The sequence below is a fragment of the Pseudonaja textilis genome, chromosome 6 (assembly GCF_049901715.1).
Source record: "Pseudonaja textilis isolate UNSWEBS1 chromosome 6, rPseTex1.2, whole genome shotgun sequence".
NCBI lineage: Eukaryota > Metazoa > Chordata > Lepidosauria > Squamata > Elapidae > Pseudonaja > Pseudonaja textilis.
Window position 1 is genome coordinate 3,921,575 of NC_141995.1, and position 18,719 is coordinate 3,940,293.

Genomic DNA, 18,719 nt, shown 5'->3' on the forward strand with positions numbered 1-18,719 from the left:
TCCAACATTTTTTGGCTGCTAAGCGAGAAAGGCGATAAGTGAATTTTCCTCCATTTTTACAACCTTCCTTGCCACTGTTGTATATTCTATTCTATTCTATTCTATTCTATTCTATTCTATTCTATTCTATTCTATTTTCTATTTTCTATTCTGTTCTATTCTATTCTATTCTATTCTATTCTATTCTATTCTATTCTATTCTATTCTATTCTATTCTATTCTATTCTATTCTATTCTATTCTATTCTATATTCTATTCTATATTCCATTCTTTTCATTGCAGTCATACATCGAGGACAAGACAGATTTTTCTAGCATTTTTCGTTCCAGCCCTTCTGAGTCGCCTTATTTTACCTCATACTCTTTCTGAGCCTCGAGCAGCAAGGCCCCGGGCGACATGGAGGCGATTTTGAAGATCTCCTCACTGGCCTCTGAAAGAGAAAATGGGGTGGGAAGTCTCGACTATCGACTATTTAAACGTCGGGGGAAAGTTTCTAGTCCTCTTCGTTCACATTTGGACTATTTAAACCAGGGGTCTCCAACCTTGTCAACTTTAAGCCGGGAGGACTTCAACTCCCAGAATTCCCCAGCCTCCAGGCTGAAAGCTGACAAGGTTGGAGAGCCCTGGTTTAAACTTCAGGGAAAGTTCCTAGTCCTCTTTGTTCACGGTCGAGCCAGGTAAACCCACCTGGGATCTCATGGAGGAATTCGTGGGTGGAGCGAGAGAAAATGCGCACCCCGTCCAGCTCTGGGACCAGGTGCGAATCCTCGCTCAGAGGGTATCTTGAGGGTTAAGCGTTAAGGAATCGCGGAGCTGACCTTCGCAAATCGACGGGAGAACGATGACCTCTGCTGATCCTTGCTATGAGCCCCAACCTCCAGAGACCCCAGAACTCCAGCCACATCCTAAGGTAGACTGGTTCAAACCATGGAGGCCCCGCGTTCTGCCTGGTTGCAAAGTCAACCAGGTTCTCCAGGGCTGCTTTTGAGTTTTGAGTTAGGATACTGGATGCTTTGCTGGTCGCTTCCAGCCACCACAAGGCACCGGTCCCAGGCCATCACAACAGCACGCTGCCGGCTGTGCTGTCGAGTACACCTGTCATGTTAAGGTGAAAAGAACAAGAGTCAGGAGGGGCCTTGGAGGTCTTCTCGTCCAGCCCACCTTCTCAAGCAGAAGACCCCCTACTATGTCAGACATAAATGGCTGTCCCATCTCTGATTAAAATCCTCCAGCAATGGAGCACCCATAACTTTTGGTGGCAAGGAGTTCCTCTGGCTAATTATTATAACTGTCAGTAAATTTCTCCTTAGTTCTAGGTTGCTTCTCTCCTTGATTAGTTTCCATCCGTTGCTTCTTGTCTTGCCCTCAGGGGCTTTGGAGAATAGCTCGACTCCTTCTTCTTTGGGGCAGCCCCTGAGATATTGGAAGACATCCTATCATGTCTCCCCTGGTCCTTCTTTTCATTAGAGTAGACCTACCCAGTTCCTGCAACCGTTCTTTGTATGTTTTAGCCTCCAGTCCCCTAATCCTCTTTGCGGCTCTTCTCTGCACTCTTTCTAGAACAAAGTCCTCAAACTTGGCAAGTTTAAGACTTGTGGGCTTCAACTCCCAGAATTCCTGGGCTAACATGGAATTCTGGGAGTTGAAGTCCACAAGTCTGAAAGCTGTCAAGTCTGAAGACCCCTGAATTCTATCATCTATCTGTCTGTCTATTGTCTCTCCATCCATCCATCCATATCTATCCATCCATCCATCCATCCATCCATCCATCCATCCATCTCTATCTCTCTATCCATCCATCTCTCCATCCATCCATCCATCTCTATCTATCCATCCATATCCACCCACCCATCCATCATCTATCACAAGGGTCTTCCAACTGGGCAAGTTGAAGACTTGTGGACTTCAACTCCCAGAATTCCTGAGCTAACATGACTGGCAGAGGAATTCAGGGAGTTGAAGTCCACAAGCCTTAAAGCTGTCAAGTTTAAAGACTCCTGAATTTTATCATCTGTCTGTCTGTCTGTCTATTGTCTTCCCATCCATATCTATCTATCTATCTATCTATCTATCTATCTATCTATCTATCTATCTATCTATCTATCTATCCATCCATCCACCCACCCACCCACCCATCCATCCATCCATCTCTATCTATCTGTCCATCGATCCGTCATCTATCACAAGGGTCTTCCCACTTGGCCAGTTTAAGACTTGTGGACTTCAACTCCCAGAATTCCTGAGCTAACATGGACTGGAGGAGGAATTCTGGGAGTTGAAGTCCACAAGTCTTAAAGCTGTCAAGTTGGAAGACCCCTGATCTAGATCTTTATATAATCTATGTCACCCATCCTCTGTCTGTTTATCATCCAGCTAGCCAGCTAGCCATACACTCTATTTATCTCTCTATCTAGTTCTGTATCTAGATTTTTAAATAATCTATATCATCCATATCTATCTATCTGTCCGTCCGTCCGTCCATCCATCCATCCATCCATCCTATCAATCATCTGTTCCTCCCTCTGCCTTCCTTTCATCTGGCTAGCCCAAGAGTCTTCCAACTTGGCAAGTTTAAGACTTGTGGACTTCAACGCCCAGAATTCCTGCGCTAACGTGACTGGAGGAGGAATTCTGGGAGTTGAAGTCCACAACTCCCAAACTTGCCAAGTTTGAAGAAGACCCTTATTCTAGAGCCTCAACCCCTTTTTTATATCGTGGCCACCACAACTGTTGTACGTGGAGGACTGCTTGTAATAAATTTTAGGGAAAGGCAGAAGGAGCCCCGCGGTTTTAGGGGTGCTTACCAGGCCATCTGCTTGGGAGGCGATCGGTAGTCGCAAGTGAATTCAGCCATTTTTTCCTGACAGGAAGCAGAAGAAAAAGGCAACAAGGGACGGATGCAACCAAGCCGACTAATCGAAAAATATTTGCTTGGCTGTCTAAAGTTAGCTGCCTGGGGAATTCTGGGAGTCAAAGTCCACCCAATCTGCCAGAGGAATTCTGGGAGCTGAAGTCCACCCATGATGGCAGTGGAATTCTGGGAGTAGAAGTCTACCCAATCTGCCAGGTGAATTCTGGGAGCTGAGGTCCACCTATGATGGCAGGGGAATTCTGGGAGTAGATGTCCACCCATGATGGCAGGGGAATTCTGGGACTAGAAGTCCACCCATGCTGATGGGAATTCTGGGAGCTGAAGTCCACCCAATGTGCCAGGGGAATTCTGGGAGCTGAAGTCCACCCAATCTGCCAGGGGAATTCTGGGATTTGGATCTCACCTTTAAGTTCGACCGGCCCATCCAGACGTAGCCGGTGTTGGTGAAGAGTGCCAAAAAACGGTGGTTGAACGACACGGCCATCCTGAGGAAGGAACCGGCGTGGGGACTGAGCCCAGGCAGGGTCTACAAAAAGGAAAGGAGACCACCGGGCTAAATTCAAGACCCCGATGCCATTCCCCAAATTGACTCATCCCCTTAGGGTTGCAGGTCGTTGATTTTCAACCCCCGTCGGGCCCATGATTGTGGTCATTAAAATGAGCCAGGATCCATTTTATGACCTTTTTGTGGCGGACATGAAGTGAATCCTGGTTTCCCCATTGGCTTGGCTTGGCGGAAACCCTCTGGGAAAGACACGCATGGCGATCCCATGACCCCTGGATGCTGCACCTGTCACAGATATATGTTGGTTGTGCCAGACACTCAAATTCGGGGCAAGTGGCCATGGAGATGCTGCAAGTGTGAGGCAAATAACCCCTTTTTTTCCCAGCACCATAGGAACTCTGAACGGCCACTAAACGAGTGGACATAAACCCAAGTCCTACAAAATAGGGTCAAAATTCAAATTCAGCAGCAGAGATTCCCTGGAAGGAGGTTCCCCAGGCCAGACAATTGAGACGGACAGATTTCCAAGATAAGGAAATCCTGGTGACTCCTAAAATGGCGGCTTCTTTTTATTTTGTATTTGTTGTTGTTGCCGGTGGTGGGGTTTTGTATCCCATCTTGGCTGCTCAGATTCTTACAAAATTACTCTTACAAATAACTCAAGGTGGTGAATGTCTCGAATTCTCCTCCTGCCTCCTTTTTTCCCTGCTACAAGAGCCCTGACTCTGAGGGAGAGGAGGAACAGCCGACAAGGAGTGGAAGTGGGGCTCCGGAGGTGGTGGAGGAGGCTGGGGAAGGGCAGAGGCCGGCTGGGCAGTCAGAGGAGGACCCAGGCCCATCCCCTCTCCATCCTAGGGCAGGCAGGGAGGAGAGGATAAGGGAGAGACATGGTCTATGGGGGAGGAAAGGGCCTTGATCCCCTTCATGGGCTGCAGCTGTGACAACTGGATAAGAGGAAGGGCCTGCGTATGGGTGAGCGCAGGAAACAAAGCATGGAAATATCTCTAGTTTATGGTTCCTCTCTGAGTCTGGCGCGGACGTCCTCCAGCCCTTATCTTGCCTGGTTTTGTGTTGCTTTTTCCCTTCTTCTTGTGTGGGAGGTTTTTTTTGGCTTCCGTCAAGAATATTCAGAGCTTGGAAACCAAGCGAAGGAATAAAAGGGGCTTCACTTGTTGTCTGTAACTGTGTTTGTTTTGTATCCCCGCCCGGGGTCCTCACAGAACGACGTATTTTAGTATCAGCTGCATCCCGCTAACGCCAACATGGCCACTTCTAATAAATCAATTTTCTCTGAGAGATGTGGCTAGAGACTTTTGATTTGAACGGGGGTGGATTTGTTGGGAGTCCTGACACATGGTTTATGTAGTCAGGAAAGTGGTTAAGCATCCGAATTCCAGCCCCTGCAGAAATACCAACAATTTCAGAAAGAAAGGATTTGGGCAAACCTACCACCGGGTTGTAGGCTGCGTCATCCAGAAGGTACAGTTCTTGCCCGACCGCAAAGAAAATGTTGGTCACCCTGTTTTGACAAAGGACCGTCCAGCAGGAAGGGGGGCCTTGGAGACCTGGCCGGAGAAGGAGAAAAAGAGATCATCCATCTGAACTTGGGAGAGAAGAAACGTGGAACTTTGCCTGATAGCGACTGCCGTAAGGTCGCAAGTCCTCGGCTTACGATGAGAACGAAGCCCCCAAATTTCCATTGCTAAAGCGGGGATAGTTTGTTCAGCGAGATTTGTCCCCTTTTACGACCTTGCCTGCCACGGTCGTTAAGCGGATCACGGCCATTGTTAAGTTAGGAACACAGTTGCAAAAGGGGATCGTGTGATTCTGATACGCTGCGATCCTTATAAATATGAGTCCATTGCGCCAAGCGGATGGATTTTGATCGCGTGACCATGCAGACGCTGCAGCGGTCATTAAGTGCGAAAAACAGCCATAAGTCATCACTTTTCTCAGGGCCGTTGTAAACTTCGAACGGCCACTAAACGGGACTGTCGTTAAGTCGAGGACTACCCTCCATTTCTCACGGGTGTTTTTTTTTGCAGCTCGGAGCTCCAAGGCTCAACTCAGAGTAGATTCTGACTCCTGAACCACGAGGGCTAGAAACCTGAGACTTCCATTTTGCCTGAAACGTTGAAAAAGTCCCGTTTTGGCAACAACAGGTAACCCATCAATTTGCATAGGTTCGTTTAGCGACCGTTCAAAGTTGCAAAGGCAGTGAAATAAGGGACCCATGGCTGTGTTGCAGTATTCCACCCCCCCCCCATGGTCACATGATGAAAATTCGGACGCTTGGGCAAAATGGGACTCATACTTATGACGGTTGCAGTGTCTTGGGGGGTGGTCGTGTGATTTCCCTTTGGCGACTCTCTGGAGGCTTTTAATGCCATCTGCCAGAAATGGTGTAGGGTCTCCTGCTTGGGTGGGGGGTTCGACTAGATGATCTCCGAGGCCCCTTCCAACTCTGATTATCTGAATCTATAGCTACCTATCTGCCTGCCTGCTTACCTAGCTACCTTATCTATCTATCTATCTATCTATCTATCTATCTATCTATCTATCTATCTATCTATCTATCTGTCTATCTATCTATCTATCTATCTATCTATTTCCATCTCTCTATCTACTTGCCTATCGACCCACCTCCCTTGTCTGTCTGTCTGTCTGTCTGTCTCTCTTACTTACCTACCCATCTACCTTATCTCTCTATCGCTATCTACTTACCTACCTACCCACCTACCTTGTCTGTCTGTCTGTGTTTATCTCCATCTCTATCTCACTCTCTACCTCTCTCTTTCTCTATCTATCTATCCACCTACCTTATCTATCTGTCTGTCTCTCTTTCTCTCTCTATCTACTTATCTACCTACCCACCTACCTTGTCTGTCTGTCTGTCTATCCATCCATATCTATCTATCTATCTATCTATCTATCTATCTATCTATCTATCTATCTATCTATCTCCATTTCTCTATCTATCTACTTGCCTATCGACCCACCTCCCTTGTCTGTCTGTCTGTCTGTCTCTCTTACTTACCTACCCATCTACCTTATCTCTCTATCGCTATCTACTTACCTACCTACCCACCTACCTTGTCTGTCTGTCTGTGTTTATTTCCATTCCTCTCTCTCTCTCTATCTATCCACCTACCTTATCTATCTGTCTGTCTCTCTTTCTCTCTCTCTTTCTCTACTTACCTACCTACCCACCTACTTTGTCTGTCTGTCTGTCTGTCTGTCTATCTGTCCATCTATCTATCTTCTATCTATTATCTAAATACCTAGAAACAGATCAAGGAGAGATTCAACCTAGAAATAAGGAGAAATTTTCTGACAATGAGAACAATCCACCCATGGAACAGAAGTTGCCTTCAGAAGTTGTGGGAGCGCCATCACCGGAAACCTTCAAGAAGAGATTGGACTGTCCTTTGTCGGAAATGGTGCAGGGTCTCCTGCTTGGACAGGGGGTTGGACTAGATGACCTCCAAGGCCCCTTCCAAGTCTGTTAATCGTCGGTTAAGAAGCCAAGATAGGAGCCGGGTTTCTCTTAGCAACTGGGCGACTGTCTTAACCGTGGCAGAGATTCCCTTAACAACGGTTGAACAATGGGGCAAAATTGACTTAACTTATTTAACCAATGCTTCCCTTAGCCCCAGGTACATTGTGGGTCAATTTTGGCCGTTAAGTCGAGGACTACCTGCGCAGGGACCCCAAGCCGGTTCTCCACCCTCCCGGGACGGTGTGTCAAGGCTACGGAGACGCATAGGGGTGGGATTCAAAAATCCCAGAAACCGATTCGCTGCCCGGTTGCTGGGTGGGCACGGCCTACCGGAACTTCCGGGAGGGCTATTTTTCGCCTTTCCCAGAGTCCGGAGGCTTCCCTCGGGCCTCTGGGAGGGTGAAAACAGCCTCCCCTGGACTCCAGAGGCCTTCCGTAAGCCGGAAACGGGCCTGTTTCCAGACTTCTGGTCCTTCCAAGAGGGCTGTTTTCCCGCCTCCCAGAGCCTCCGCGCGAACCCGGCCCTTACCTCCATCCAAAATGGGCCGCGTGGAGACTCCCGGGAGAGGCGGGGTGGGGTGGAAGGGGCCAGCCAGTCGGTTCAACAACTAGTTTGGCGAACCAGATGCAAATTTAACACCCGGTTCTCCTGAACCGGTCTGAACCGGGGGAATCCCACCGGCGGAGCCGCACCTGGCACGACGGGAAGCTTCCGTAGTTTCATGTCATAGATGTTGTTGGCCAGGCTGAAGCGGTGTTGAAGGGCGGATAGGATGGCCAAGCCGGTGCCGTATGTCGTGTAGAAGACCCTGGCCTCCAGCACACGTTCCTGCACCACGTCCTGAGGGACAAAAGAGGAAAGAAGGACCTCAGGAGGAAGCGTGGATCTGTTCTGGTTCTGGTCCAAGGCCAGACAACGTTCTGACCTAGGCTTCCTTTCCATAAAACACGATCTTAGTTCCCGTCAAAAACCTTTTTTTTTATTTCCCACGGCTGCGACTTACGTTCATTCACAGCCTGCAAGGCTTCGCAAACGGTCTTTCAGAAAATAGAACAGAAGAGGAGTTGGAAGGGAACCTTGGAAGTCATCTAGTCCAACCCCCTGCTCAGGCGGGAGACCCTACACCATTTCAGAGAAGTGGCTGTCCTTCTGCTGCGGATTCCAGTCCTCCCTCCAGTTAACCCTGGGTTTATAGCAGAAGTCCAAAGGACCCATCGGATTTCACGCACCATGCAAAGCCCCGGATGTGGCTTGCTTCTTGGAGGCTTAGCCTGTGGCAAGAAGACTCCACGCACACAACCGTTGTCTTGAACCCAGGCTCCACCGCAAACCCTCCGCCCGCCGTCACTTACGTTGGTCATGGTGACTTTCTTCTTGAATTCGCCGAACAGGCTGTGGAGAAGGACGATTCCGTTCTCTTGGACGCTGAGCAGCTCCTCACTGGTGGTCCAGCCCAGGAACATCGCCGGAGAGTCCTTCCACTATTGGCAAAGAGAAGGAGGCGCTTGCAAGACTGGTCAACCACGGGTCCCGTCAGCCCCACCGGGTTCCTAGGCTTGGCTTTCTGCCTGGATCTTTAACCTCAGACGGTCGACTAACTTTAACCTCAGACAGTCTACTATTGGCCTCACCCCTTTCCTAAGCGCATAAGAGTACCCCTTTTCTGTAGGGGGGCGTGCATAAGCGCACCAACGTGCCTACCGTCCCTGTCCTATTGTTTCTTTTATATATATATATTTATTTTTCTTATAGGTATCCATGTATTCATAACTTTGTTTTTACTTATACTTATCTTATAAGCAATTGGCAAAAAAATAAAAAAATAAAAAAAAAATCTCAAGGTGTCCTTAACTTGGATTCCCATGTTACCCTCCCTTCGTCCACAGCAGCTCCTCTCTCTGGTGAAAACTACAACTCCCAGTATCCCCAGCCAGCTCTCCTAGTATCCCCAGCCAGCTGTTGCTTCGCCCCCTTGTCCCACCCAGGATCCCCAAACATTGACGGACTACATCTCCCATCCTGCTGAACAATGGCTTGAGTTGGTTTAGAACCAGGGGTGGGATTCAAAATTTTTGGCTAGATAGGTGTGGCCATGTGACTGGGTGGGCGTGGCTTCTTCTTTTTTGCAGCAACACCCCCTTTTTTGCCTCCTGAGTCTCAGGGAAGTTTCCTGGGCCTGGGCAAAAACAGCTGAATCAGAACAGCTGATCATGGTCATCAGAACAGCTGATCATCAAAATAGCTGATCATCAGAACAGCTGATCATCGGAACAACTGAAAGTCAGGAGGGGGAAACGACCTTAAGGAGTGACTGGGCGGGGGAGAATGCAGTCAGCGATGTCGGGCATGCACGATAAGGACTGATTGACGGGGAGGGGCGGGGCCAGCCAGGGGCACGATTTTCTGGTTCTCCAAACTGTGCAGAACCATAACAACCAGTTCAATAGAACCGGTCTGAACCAGTAGAATCCCACCCCTGTTTAGAACTGTTTTTTTTTTCCCTCAGGCTTGCTGACTTTTTAAGACCGGTGGACTTCAACTCCCAGAATTCCACACTGCTGCTGCTGGCTGTGGAATTCTGGGAGATGAAGTCCACAGGTCTTAAGAATCCACAAGCTTGAAAAACTGTGGTGTAGCATGACAATTATGGGACGTCCTCGATTTACAGCCACAATCGAGGCCCCAAGTTTATGTCGTTAAGTGATACATTTTTGTTAAGTAAGCCTTGCCCCATTCCACAACCATTCTTGCCATGGTTGTTAAGTGAATCCCTGCAGTTAGGAACATGGTTGTTAAGTGAATCTGGCTTCCTCATCGACTGGGCTAGTCAGGAGGCCGCAAAAGGCGATAATATGACCCGGGGACACTGCGACTGTCATAAATATGAGTCCTGTTGCCAGGCGTCTGAATTTTGATCCCATGACCCTGGGGACATTGCAACAGCCGTAAGTGTGAAAAACGGCCCTAAGTTGCTTGTTTCAGTGCTGTTGTAAGTGGGAACGGTGACTAAATGAACCGTCATAAGTCAAGGATTGCCTGGAACTGACCCCTGGGTCTTACTCACCACAACGCTGGCCAGCTGGATTCCCGAGGCAGAGTAGATCTCTAGAATAGGCCGGGAGCTGGGAGATTTCTCCTTCTTGTTTTTCATCAGGGCTACAAATTAAAATAATAATAATAATAATAATAGGAAGAAGGAGAAGGAGAAGAAACAAGAAGAAGAAGGAGGAGAAGGAACAAGAAGAAGAAACAAGAAGAAGAAACAAGAAGAAGAAGAAACAAGAAGAAACAAGAAGAAGGAGGAGGAGGAGAAGAAGAAGAAACAACAAGAAGGGGGGGGGGGGGGGGGGGGGGGGGGGGGGGGGGGGGGGGGGGGGGGGGGGGGGGGGGGGGGGGGGGGGGGGGGGGGGGGGGGGGGGGGGGGGGGGGGGGGGGGGGGGGGGGGGGGGGGGGGGGGGGGGGGGGGGGGGGGGGGGGGGGGGGGGGGGGGGGGGGGGGGGGGGGGGGGGGGGGGGGGGGGGGGGGGGGGGGGGGGGGGGGGGGGGGGGGGGGGGGGGGGGGGGGGGGGGGGGGGGGGGGGGGGGGGGGGGGGGGGGGGGGGGGGGGGGGGGGGGGGGGGGGGGGGGGGGGGGGGGGGGGGGGGGGGGGGGGGGGGGGGGGGGGGGGGGGGGGGGGGGGGGGGGGGGGGGGGGGGGGGGGGGGGGGGGGGGGGGGGGGGGGGGGGGGGGGGGGGGGGGGGGGGGGGGGGGGGGGGGGGGGGGGGGGGGGGGGGGGGGGGGGTTCTTCACAGGTTCTGTGGGCATGGCCTAATTTGTGGGTGTGTCTTGGTGGTCATGTGACTGGCTGGACATGGCTTATGTGTAAATATTATAAATATTCATGTAAATATTGATTTTTTTATTTAAAAAAAGAGCAACTTTAACCCAAAATCAAGCAAAGCGGGCAGGCAGATTGAGTTGCTCGCAGAATCACAGATTCACTCAGAGATCTACCGTTCTGCCATCTGCTACCTGAGTCTGCACTGAAAAATAGAAGCTTCAGTCCTAAGGAAGGTTCAGCTCTGCTTGTAGATTAGCTAGAAAGCAAGAAATCCAACAACTTCCTGCTTTCTAGCTAATCTAAATCTCCCGGCACAGCGGAAGAGCAGATGGTCAGGGGGAAAAATGGAAAAATAGCAATTTAGCAGGCAAGTTTGCTGGGTGTAAGGAGTGAGTAGGGAGTGGGCAGGGAAGGGAGGGGCCAGGTAGTAGCACGATTTGCCGGTTCTCCAAACTGCGCAGAATCGTAGCAATTGGTTCTATAGAACCAGTGTGACCAGGTAGAATCCCATCCCTGCATAAACTCCTGAACATACACAAAGCGAAAGGCAAGAAAAAGGATCAAAAGCAAACAAATAAAATAATCTCTGTATATAAAAGCGAAAGACCACTCACGCATCATCACAAAATCTCCACAACCGTAAAGCCTACAATCTTGAAATTTGGCATCTATGTTCCTCTTGGCTGCTAGGTGCTTGCTAAGGAAGGATTTTTCGAAACGGCCAACAGAGCATTTAGTATTTCCTATATTATTATTAAAATGCTCTGATGCTAAGGAGTTCTACTCCCCCTCCCCACCTGGAAAGAAATCTCTTCCAAATGCAAAACACAAGCAGAGGAGAAGAGTTTCGGTTTCACAGCAGCACCAAGCAGCTTTAGTACAGAACAGTTGAGTTAAGCCACACCCAGGTTCCTTGCTGTCTCCTTCTTGCTCATACAGCAAACACTGTTTCAGTTTCCAAACAGCCCTCAACTCTCTCACACACTGACAGGACTCTATCCAGATGAATACCGAAGGATGCTGGTAGGCCGAGGCAGAATTTTCCCCCCCCCACTTATTTTCCTCCCCACAAACTAAGCCTGACCACATAGTTTCGTAGCGGAGCACGGGGACCCAGCTTGTGCCTAAATAAATGAACTGCGGCTAGGATTGTATTTGCTAAAAATTGGAAAAATGAGAAAATTCCATCGCAGGAAGAAATTATTAAGAAAATATTGGAATGTGCTGAGATGAGTAGATTGACATTTGAAATTAGAGAGCAAGAGGATAAACAATTTTATAAAATTTGGGACCTTTTCTATCAATGGTTGGATGATAAAATATAATAATAGAATATTTAGAATGTTAGATAATAAGGAATATCTTTGTTTTTTCTTTTTCTTTTGTTATTTGACATCATATCTATAAAGTGTTTTTTAGGATAGGTTTGGTATGATTATATGATTTGTTATAGAATAAACTACCTAAATTATAGTTATCTCATAAAGTATGAATGAATAAAATCATAGTCAAATGATTTTTTAATAATGATATGAGGACATATAAGTTTGGATTGATAATACGAGTTATTATGCAATATAACTGTAATTGAGACTACGAAATGAATGCACAAAACTGATGAACCAACCGACACACTGTTTGTATATATGCATGGAAGAGAGCTGATGTTTTTATGCTTTGTTTTGTTTGTTTTTTAAAAAAACCAATAAAATTGTTTTCAAAAAAAAAATAAAAATAAATGAAATACCCCAGGAAAAGATAACAAAAAAAAGATGAATGGAGCCTCTCCCTACTTTATTTGACCTACGATGCTAAGTCTTTGTCATGCGTGGAGCAAAGTGGGGAGTTTGAAAGTGCAAAAAAAATAGAGAGAGAGAAATAAGAAAAATATACCCGTATTGTGGATTACTAGCAGTTCAGGATGCGAGGAATGTTTTGCAGCAAGAGGTAGAGGAGAGAAAAGAAAGGATTCTCACGTACCGATGGGGCCCCCATACGGAGCTGCAGCCACCAAATACTCTCGTAGGTCTTCCTTCAAATTCCAGCTCATGCTATAAAGTTCCAGTTTCCTAAAGAGGAAAGGCACGATTATTTTTATTTATCAATCTATCAATTTTATTCCCCCGCCCCCATACGCAAGAACTCTGGGTGGCTTACAACATCGATTAATTCAATAAGAGTAGATTTTTTTAAAAAAAATAACAATCGTAACTTAGCTTTTGTCTATCTGTCCTCCAACCACCTCCTCGTCCTTCTGCGTCAAGTGTTTTCGGTAAATTTAGATAACTATTTTTGCAACCTGATCATTTAAAATCAGATTAACTTAAAAAAAAAAAATACAGGAATTTAAAATTCTACTGAAAACCTCCAGCAACGCAGCTCCCACAACTTCTAGTAGCAAGCTGTTCCACTGGTTAATTGTTAGGTATCAGGAAATTTCTCCTTAGCTCCAGGTTGCTTGTCGAGGGATGATTGTCTATACTTATTCATGTTGTATTGTATTTTCTGCTGTGGATTGCACCAGTAGAGGCTAAACCAACTTCGTTGTATACATGATGTAGAATGACAACAGTAAAGGCTATTACTACTATGACTACGATTACTATTAGATTGCTTCTCTTCTGGATTAGTTTGCATCCGTTGCTTCTTGTCCTGCCTTTTGGTGCTTTGGAAAATAAGTTGACTCTGCCCCCCCTTCTTTGGGGCAGCCCCTCAAATACTGGAAGAGGCTATCATGCCACCCCTAATCCATCTTTTTTCCTTAAACTAGACATACCCAATTCCTGCAATCGTTCTTCCTGCATGTTTTATCCTCCAGCTCCCTAATCCTCTTTATTGCTCTTCTCTGCCCTCTAGAAAGATATTAATTTTATTTATTAAAAAAAATGTTGAGACTCTAGAAAGAGTCTTGTTAGGAATAACATAGGTTACCTAACGTAGTTTGGGTAAAATAATATATATAAACTATGATTGTAAGTTTAAGTGTGTGTCACTTTAAACTGCAAAGCATGTAATTTTGGGTGCGGTTGTGAAACCGCCATAAGAGGGAGCAAGAGAACCTGTTGGATTGCTGACGATTGCTGGTTTGCTGGATTGATGGTTTGCTAACTGCGTGTTCCCTACTGCTGAGTTGCTGTCGTCGAAGGAAGAAAGGAGGTTTTGACTTCTTCATATCTCTACTGCGAGGAGATATATTACTGGACTGATATTTGTAAGTTTACTGACCTCTTTTTTCGACACTGGAATTTGCAACTGAATAATCCCTGGATGGACTGAATTAGTAAATGATATATGGACTGTTTGACTATGCTATAACTCTTACTGGAATAAACTATTTAACTAGCACGGTGTATCTGTTTTACTGAGTGTAAGCTACAAAAACGTTTATCTCACATATTTTGCCTGCCTGCCTGACTGCCGTGCAGATTCTGCTAGGGTGTATCCCTAACAAGTCTCAACCTTTTTTAATAAATAAAATAAAAATAAATCCTTTATTGTCATTGTATGTATATACACAGTATACACATACCATGAAAATCACATAACACCCAGAGACCAACACGCACACAAACATGACAGTCCACCAAACACACCTCCACCAGCCAAAAATTTCCCGCCGCCTAAAAACACACAAGCATCCACACAACAGAGCAAGGGTTACTGTCCAAAAGCTCACTGATGGTGGTCCTTCAGTCCATTATAGTTCTGGAATAAAAACTGTTCAGAAAACTCGTGCGGTCTGAGTTTTAATTGTTCTGCATCTTCTGCCACAAGGCAACAGTTCATGAAGATTGTAAGCAGCATCGGAAGAGTCTCTGAGAATGTTGTGCGACTTCCCCAAACGCATATTGTGGTGAGCAAAACTGGATGCCGTATTCCAAGTGTGGCCTGACCAAGGCCTCATAAAGTGATATTAACACTTCTTGTGATCTTGATTCTATCCCCGTTTACACAACCAAGGATCATATTAGCTTTTTTTTGCTGCTGCTGCTGCTGCAGCACATAGCTGGCTCATATTTAAGTGACTGTCCAGAAGGATATAACAAATATAACAGATAATCAGAGTTGGAAGGGACCTTGTAGGTCATCTAGTCCAACACCCCGCCCAAGCGGGAGAACCTACACCATTTCTGACAAATGGCAGTCCAGTCTCTTCTTGAAAGCCTCCAGGGATTTAAGCTCCCACAACTTCCGAGGGCAACTTCTGTTCCATGGGTTAATTGTTCTCACTGTCAGAAAATTCTTCCTTATTTCCAGGTTGAATCTCTCCTTGTTCAGCTTCCATCCATTATTCCTTGTCTGGCCTTTGGAAAATAGCTTCATCCCTTCCTCTTTGTGGCAGCCCCTCAAATATTGGAAGACTGTTATCCTGTCTCCCCTGGTCCTTCTCTTACCTAGACTAGCCAGGCCCAGTTTTGATCTTAGATAGATTCAGATTAACAGAGTTGGAAGGGACCTTGTAGGTCATCTAGTCCAACCCCCACCCAATCAGGAGACCCTACACCATTTCTGACAGACAGCAGTCCAGTCTCTTCTTGAAAGCCTCCAGTGATGAAGCTCCCACAACTTCCGAGGGCAACTTCTGTTCCACGGGTTGATTGTTCTCACTGTCAGAAAATTTCTCCTTATTTCCAGGTTGAATCTCTCCTTGTTCAGTTTCCATCCATTATTCCTTGTCTGGCCTTTGGAAAATAGCGTCACCCCTTCCTCCTCTCTGTGGCAGCCCCTCAAATATTGGAAGGCTGTTATCCTGTCTCCCCTGGTCCTTCTCTTACCTAGACAAAGATCCCTCTCACAGTCACTATTCTTGAGCTAAAATCTTTAAAAGCAGCAGATACAAAGAACTGGATGAGAATAAAGAAATGTCTCGAGGAGATTATTAAGCAAAAAATTGAGTGGAAACCAGAATTATTCATTAGGTATAATAAAGGACAATTGAAATAAAAAAATCAATATATCATACTCTATATAATGACAGCAGCCAGAATTGTTTTTGCACAACATTGGAAACAGACCAATACCCCTATAGAAAATATGGTGATTAAAAAAAAAGTGCTTGAATAAGCAGAGATAGATAAATTAACGATAAAGTTAAAAGACAAGGAGGAAACAATATAAGATTTGGGACATTATGGTATGAGTGACTAGAGGAGAAAGGTAAAGAATATGTATAAAAATTTCTGAAGAGTAGCAGGAAATGCATATATAAGGAATTATAAAAAGGTAAAGAATAGAATAGAATTCTTTATTGGCCAGGTGTGATTGGACACACAAGGAATTTGTCTTGGTGCAAATGCTCTCAATGTACATAAAAGAAAAGATACATTCGTCAAGAGTCAAGAATCATAAACACTTAAATATAACACTTACAACACTTAAATATAAATGTAAAAATATTAGAGAAATATACCAGGAATTGAAAATGAAAATGAAAGTATTACTATGTAAATAGGAAAGAAGCCAACTCTGAAGCACTGTCAAAAATGGAATTGTGGTGTAAAAGTTTGAAAAATGTGTAATAAAGAAATCAAAATAAAAAAATAAAAAAGCAGCAGATACGAAACGAAACCAAATTTCTTTAAAAAAAGGAAAGTATCCTGAATGCACTTTTGCAAACAGCCACATAAAACCGGATTGACACACACACACAAAAACCCCACACACATAAAATACACAACAAACCTATGAAATATACTATCGTATATATATGCTAAAGGTTAGGAATTTATAGAATACTAGTTTTATTCCTCTCTCTCTTTGACTAAGCTATATAAATGACTTATCTATAAAAAATACATAGTTATAATCCAATAGTAACAATAGATTATTATGTATAAAAAAATTTGTATTATTAATACAGTTATTCTACAAGGGATAGGAAGTAACTGCCATTTAATACTTCCTATGAGATATTTAAATCACTATCAAAATGTATTCGAGGAAAATACAATTAGTCTTACAGAATGTGTTTTGATGTTTATTTGTATGATTTTTTTTATTTTTTTACTCTTGTATATTTGTATATTTTAATCTTTTGTATTCAATAAAGTTTATTTAAAAAAAAAAAAAAATACACAACAGTCTGAAGTCAGCCACCAAAATAGCAATTGCAATAAAAGGGAAAGAAACCCTAATTTAGTTTAAAAAAAAAAAAAAAGGTTCCTTGCAGAGATAGCTTTTCCTCAAGGAGGAAGAAGATATTTTGGGGAGGAGAGAGGTTTTTTTTTTTTTGAAAAAGACTTTAGCACCCCCTAACCCCCGGGATCCTACCCCTGCTGCCCCTGCTTGAAGGGTTGCACGGCTGTATGGATCTCATCATCATTATCATCATCCCCTCCTGGCTGGGGAGGATGGGTTTTGCAATGCAAAGCTGCTTAAAACTGCCCCTGACCAAAGGCAATGAGCTGTTTGAGGATTTGTGCATCCCCCAATAAGCATCATTTTTGCAAAGGACTGGGGTGTCGGGAGGGGGGGCAGAGGGAGAGATGCATTAAAAACAAAGATTTTGGGGTTGAAGAGCCTTAAAAATGAGGTTTTGGGGGGGGAAGAAAGGGGGTGTCTGTTATGGGTAGCCTTTTGCAAGAAGAAAGGCCCGGGGGATTTTTGGAGGGGATGAGGGGGGCGGAGGGGGCCTGAAAAAGAAAGCCACTGACCGATAATAGGCGGATTCCCCCAGGGGATCCCAATTGGCCGTGTAGCAATCCATTTGGGGCGAGCTGGAGGATCTGGGGCGCTCAGCTGCTCTCCCTAGGAAGCTTCCCGAAGCACTTCCGCCCTCACTTCCCGGCCTGGGTAAGCGGAAGGGAGGAAGCAGCGGTGGCCATGTTGACCGAGGGCAGCTCCAGCAAACACGGCTTGGCTCGCGGCTGCCCTCTAGAGGAAAGACGGCTGCTTTCCTGCCCGGAGGCGAAAAAAAAAGGCGAAGGATCCCTCGCAGTCCCCGATTTACGACCACCCATTGATTCCCAGCAGTTCTGTTGCTAAGTGAGACCTTGGTTGCTCAGTCAGTTTTCAATTTTTCAATTTCATGGTTGCACATGCTGTGCATTGACAATAAACGTTGGATGGATGGATGGATGGACTTTGACCTATTTTACAGCTTTCCTGGCCACCATCATTGAGTGAATCTCTGCCATCATTAAGTGAGTCACATGGTTGTTAAGTGAATTGAGTTTCCCCATCGACTTGGCTTGTCGGAAGGTCCCCCCCCCAAAAAAAGGGGGGGAAATCACATGACCCCAGGTATACTGTGGCCGTCATAACTTTTCCAACTTGACTGGCACTGTCTGAAACAGGAACAACAGTTTTGGCAAAATATTCATTTTTACTATCGAAATACATCCCAATAGTGGTAACTGCAATTTGGCCCAATTATCTAAATCTTTAACTATTTGCATTATTAACTTATCATAGTTATCTTTTTTAATCGATGAACTTCTAGCAGTCAACCAGATCCCTAAGTATTTTACTTTATTTACCACCTGCATACCTGATTTATTTGCTAGTTCTTCCTTCTGCTCCTTTGTACAGTTTTTTGTTAACACTTTTGTTTTTTCTTTGCTAATTTTTAACCCTGCCACCTTTCCATATTCTTCTATTTCTCTTAGTAGTATAGGGCTCGCTTCTCAGGGTTCTTCTAATATAAATGCCACATCATTGGCGAATGCCTGGAGTTTATATTCCTCTTTTTTAATTTTTAGTCCTCTAATCTCTTGTCTTTGCCTAATTTGTACTAAGAGAGTCTCTTCTGCCAATATATACAATAGAGGAGCTAGGGGGCAGCCTTGTCTTACTCCCTTATTTATCTTTATGGTACCTGTATTTTCCCCATTTATTAATATTTTTGCGGTTTGCATGTTATAAATTGCCTTAATAAACCCTATAAAATTTTCTCCAAATTTCATGCCTATCAGTTGTTTAATCAGGAAGTTCCGATTCAGGTTATCAAAAGCCTTCTGGGCGTCTAAAAATATCAATGCCATTGTCTTGGTTGAGTATACTTCATAATATTCTAATATATCCA

At 45.5% G+C, this 18,719-nt stretch overlaps 1 protein-coding gene across 1 annotated transcript in view; it reads right to left on the reverse strand.

Moving 5' to 3' along the window:
- Positions 1-17,571, reverse strand: part of VPS16 (VPS16 core subunit of CORVET and HOPS complexes) — a 33,003-nt gene extending 15,432 nt beyond the window's left edge. The window contains exons 1-11 of the mRNA XM_087935688.1: positions 17,350-17,571; positions 12,677-12,765; positions 9,942-10,033; positions 8,230-8,358; positions 7,570-7,717; positions 4,827-4,942; positions 3,276-3,398; positions 2,805-2,860; positions 1,006-1,095; positions 688-782; positions 354-430 (exon numbers count right to left, since the gene is read on the reverse strand). Of these exons, the coding sequence (XP_087791814.1) occupies positions 354-430; positions 688-782; positions 1,006-1,095; positions 2,805-2,860; positions 3,276-3,398; positions 4,827-4,942; positions 7,570-7,717; positions 8,230-8,358; positions 9,942-10,033; positions 12,677-12,765; positions 17,350-17,402 (1,068 nt within the window). The 5' untranslated portion in view covers positions 17,403-17,571. The remainder of the gene's footprint in view (positions 1-353; positions 431-687; positions 783-1,005; positions 1,096-2,804; positions 2,861-3,275; positions 3,399-4,826; positions 4,943-7,569; positions 7,718-8,229; positions 8,359-9,941; positions 10,034-12,676; positions 12,766-17,349) is intronic.
- Positions 17,572-18,719: the final 1,148 nt, after the last annotated feature.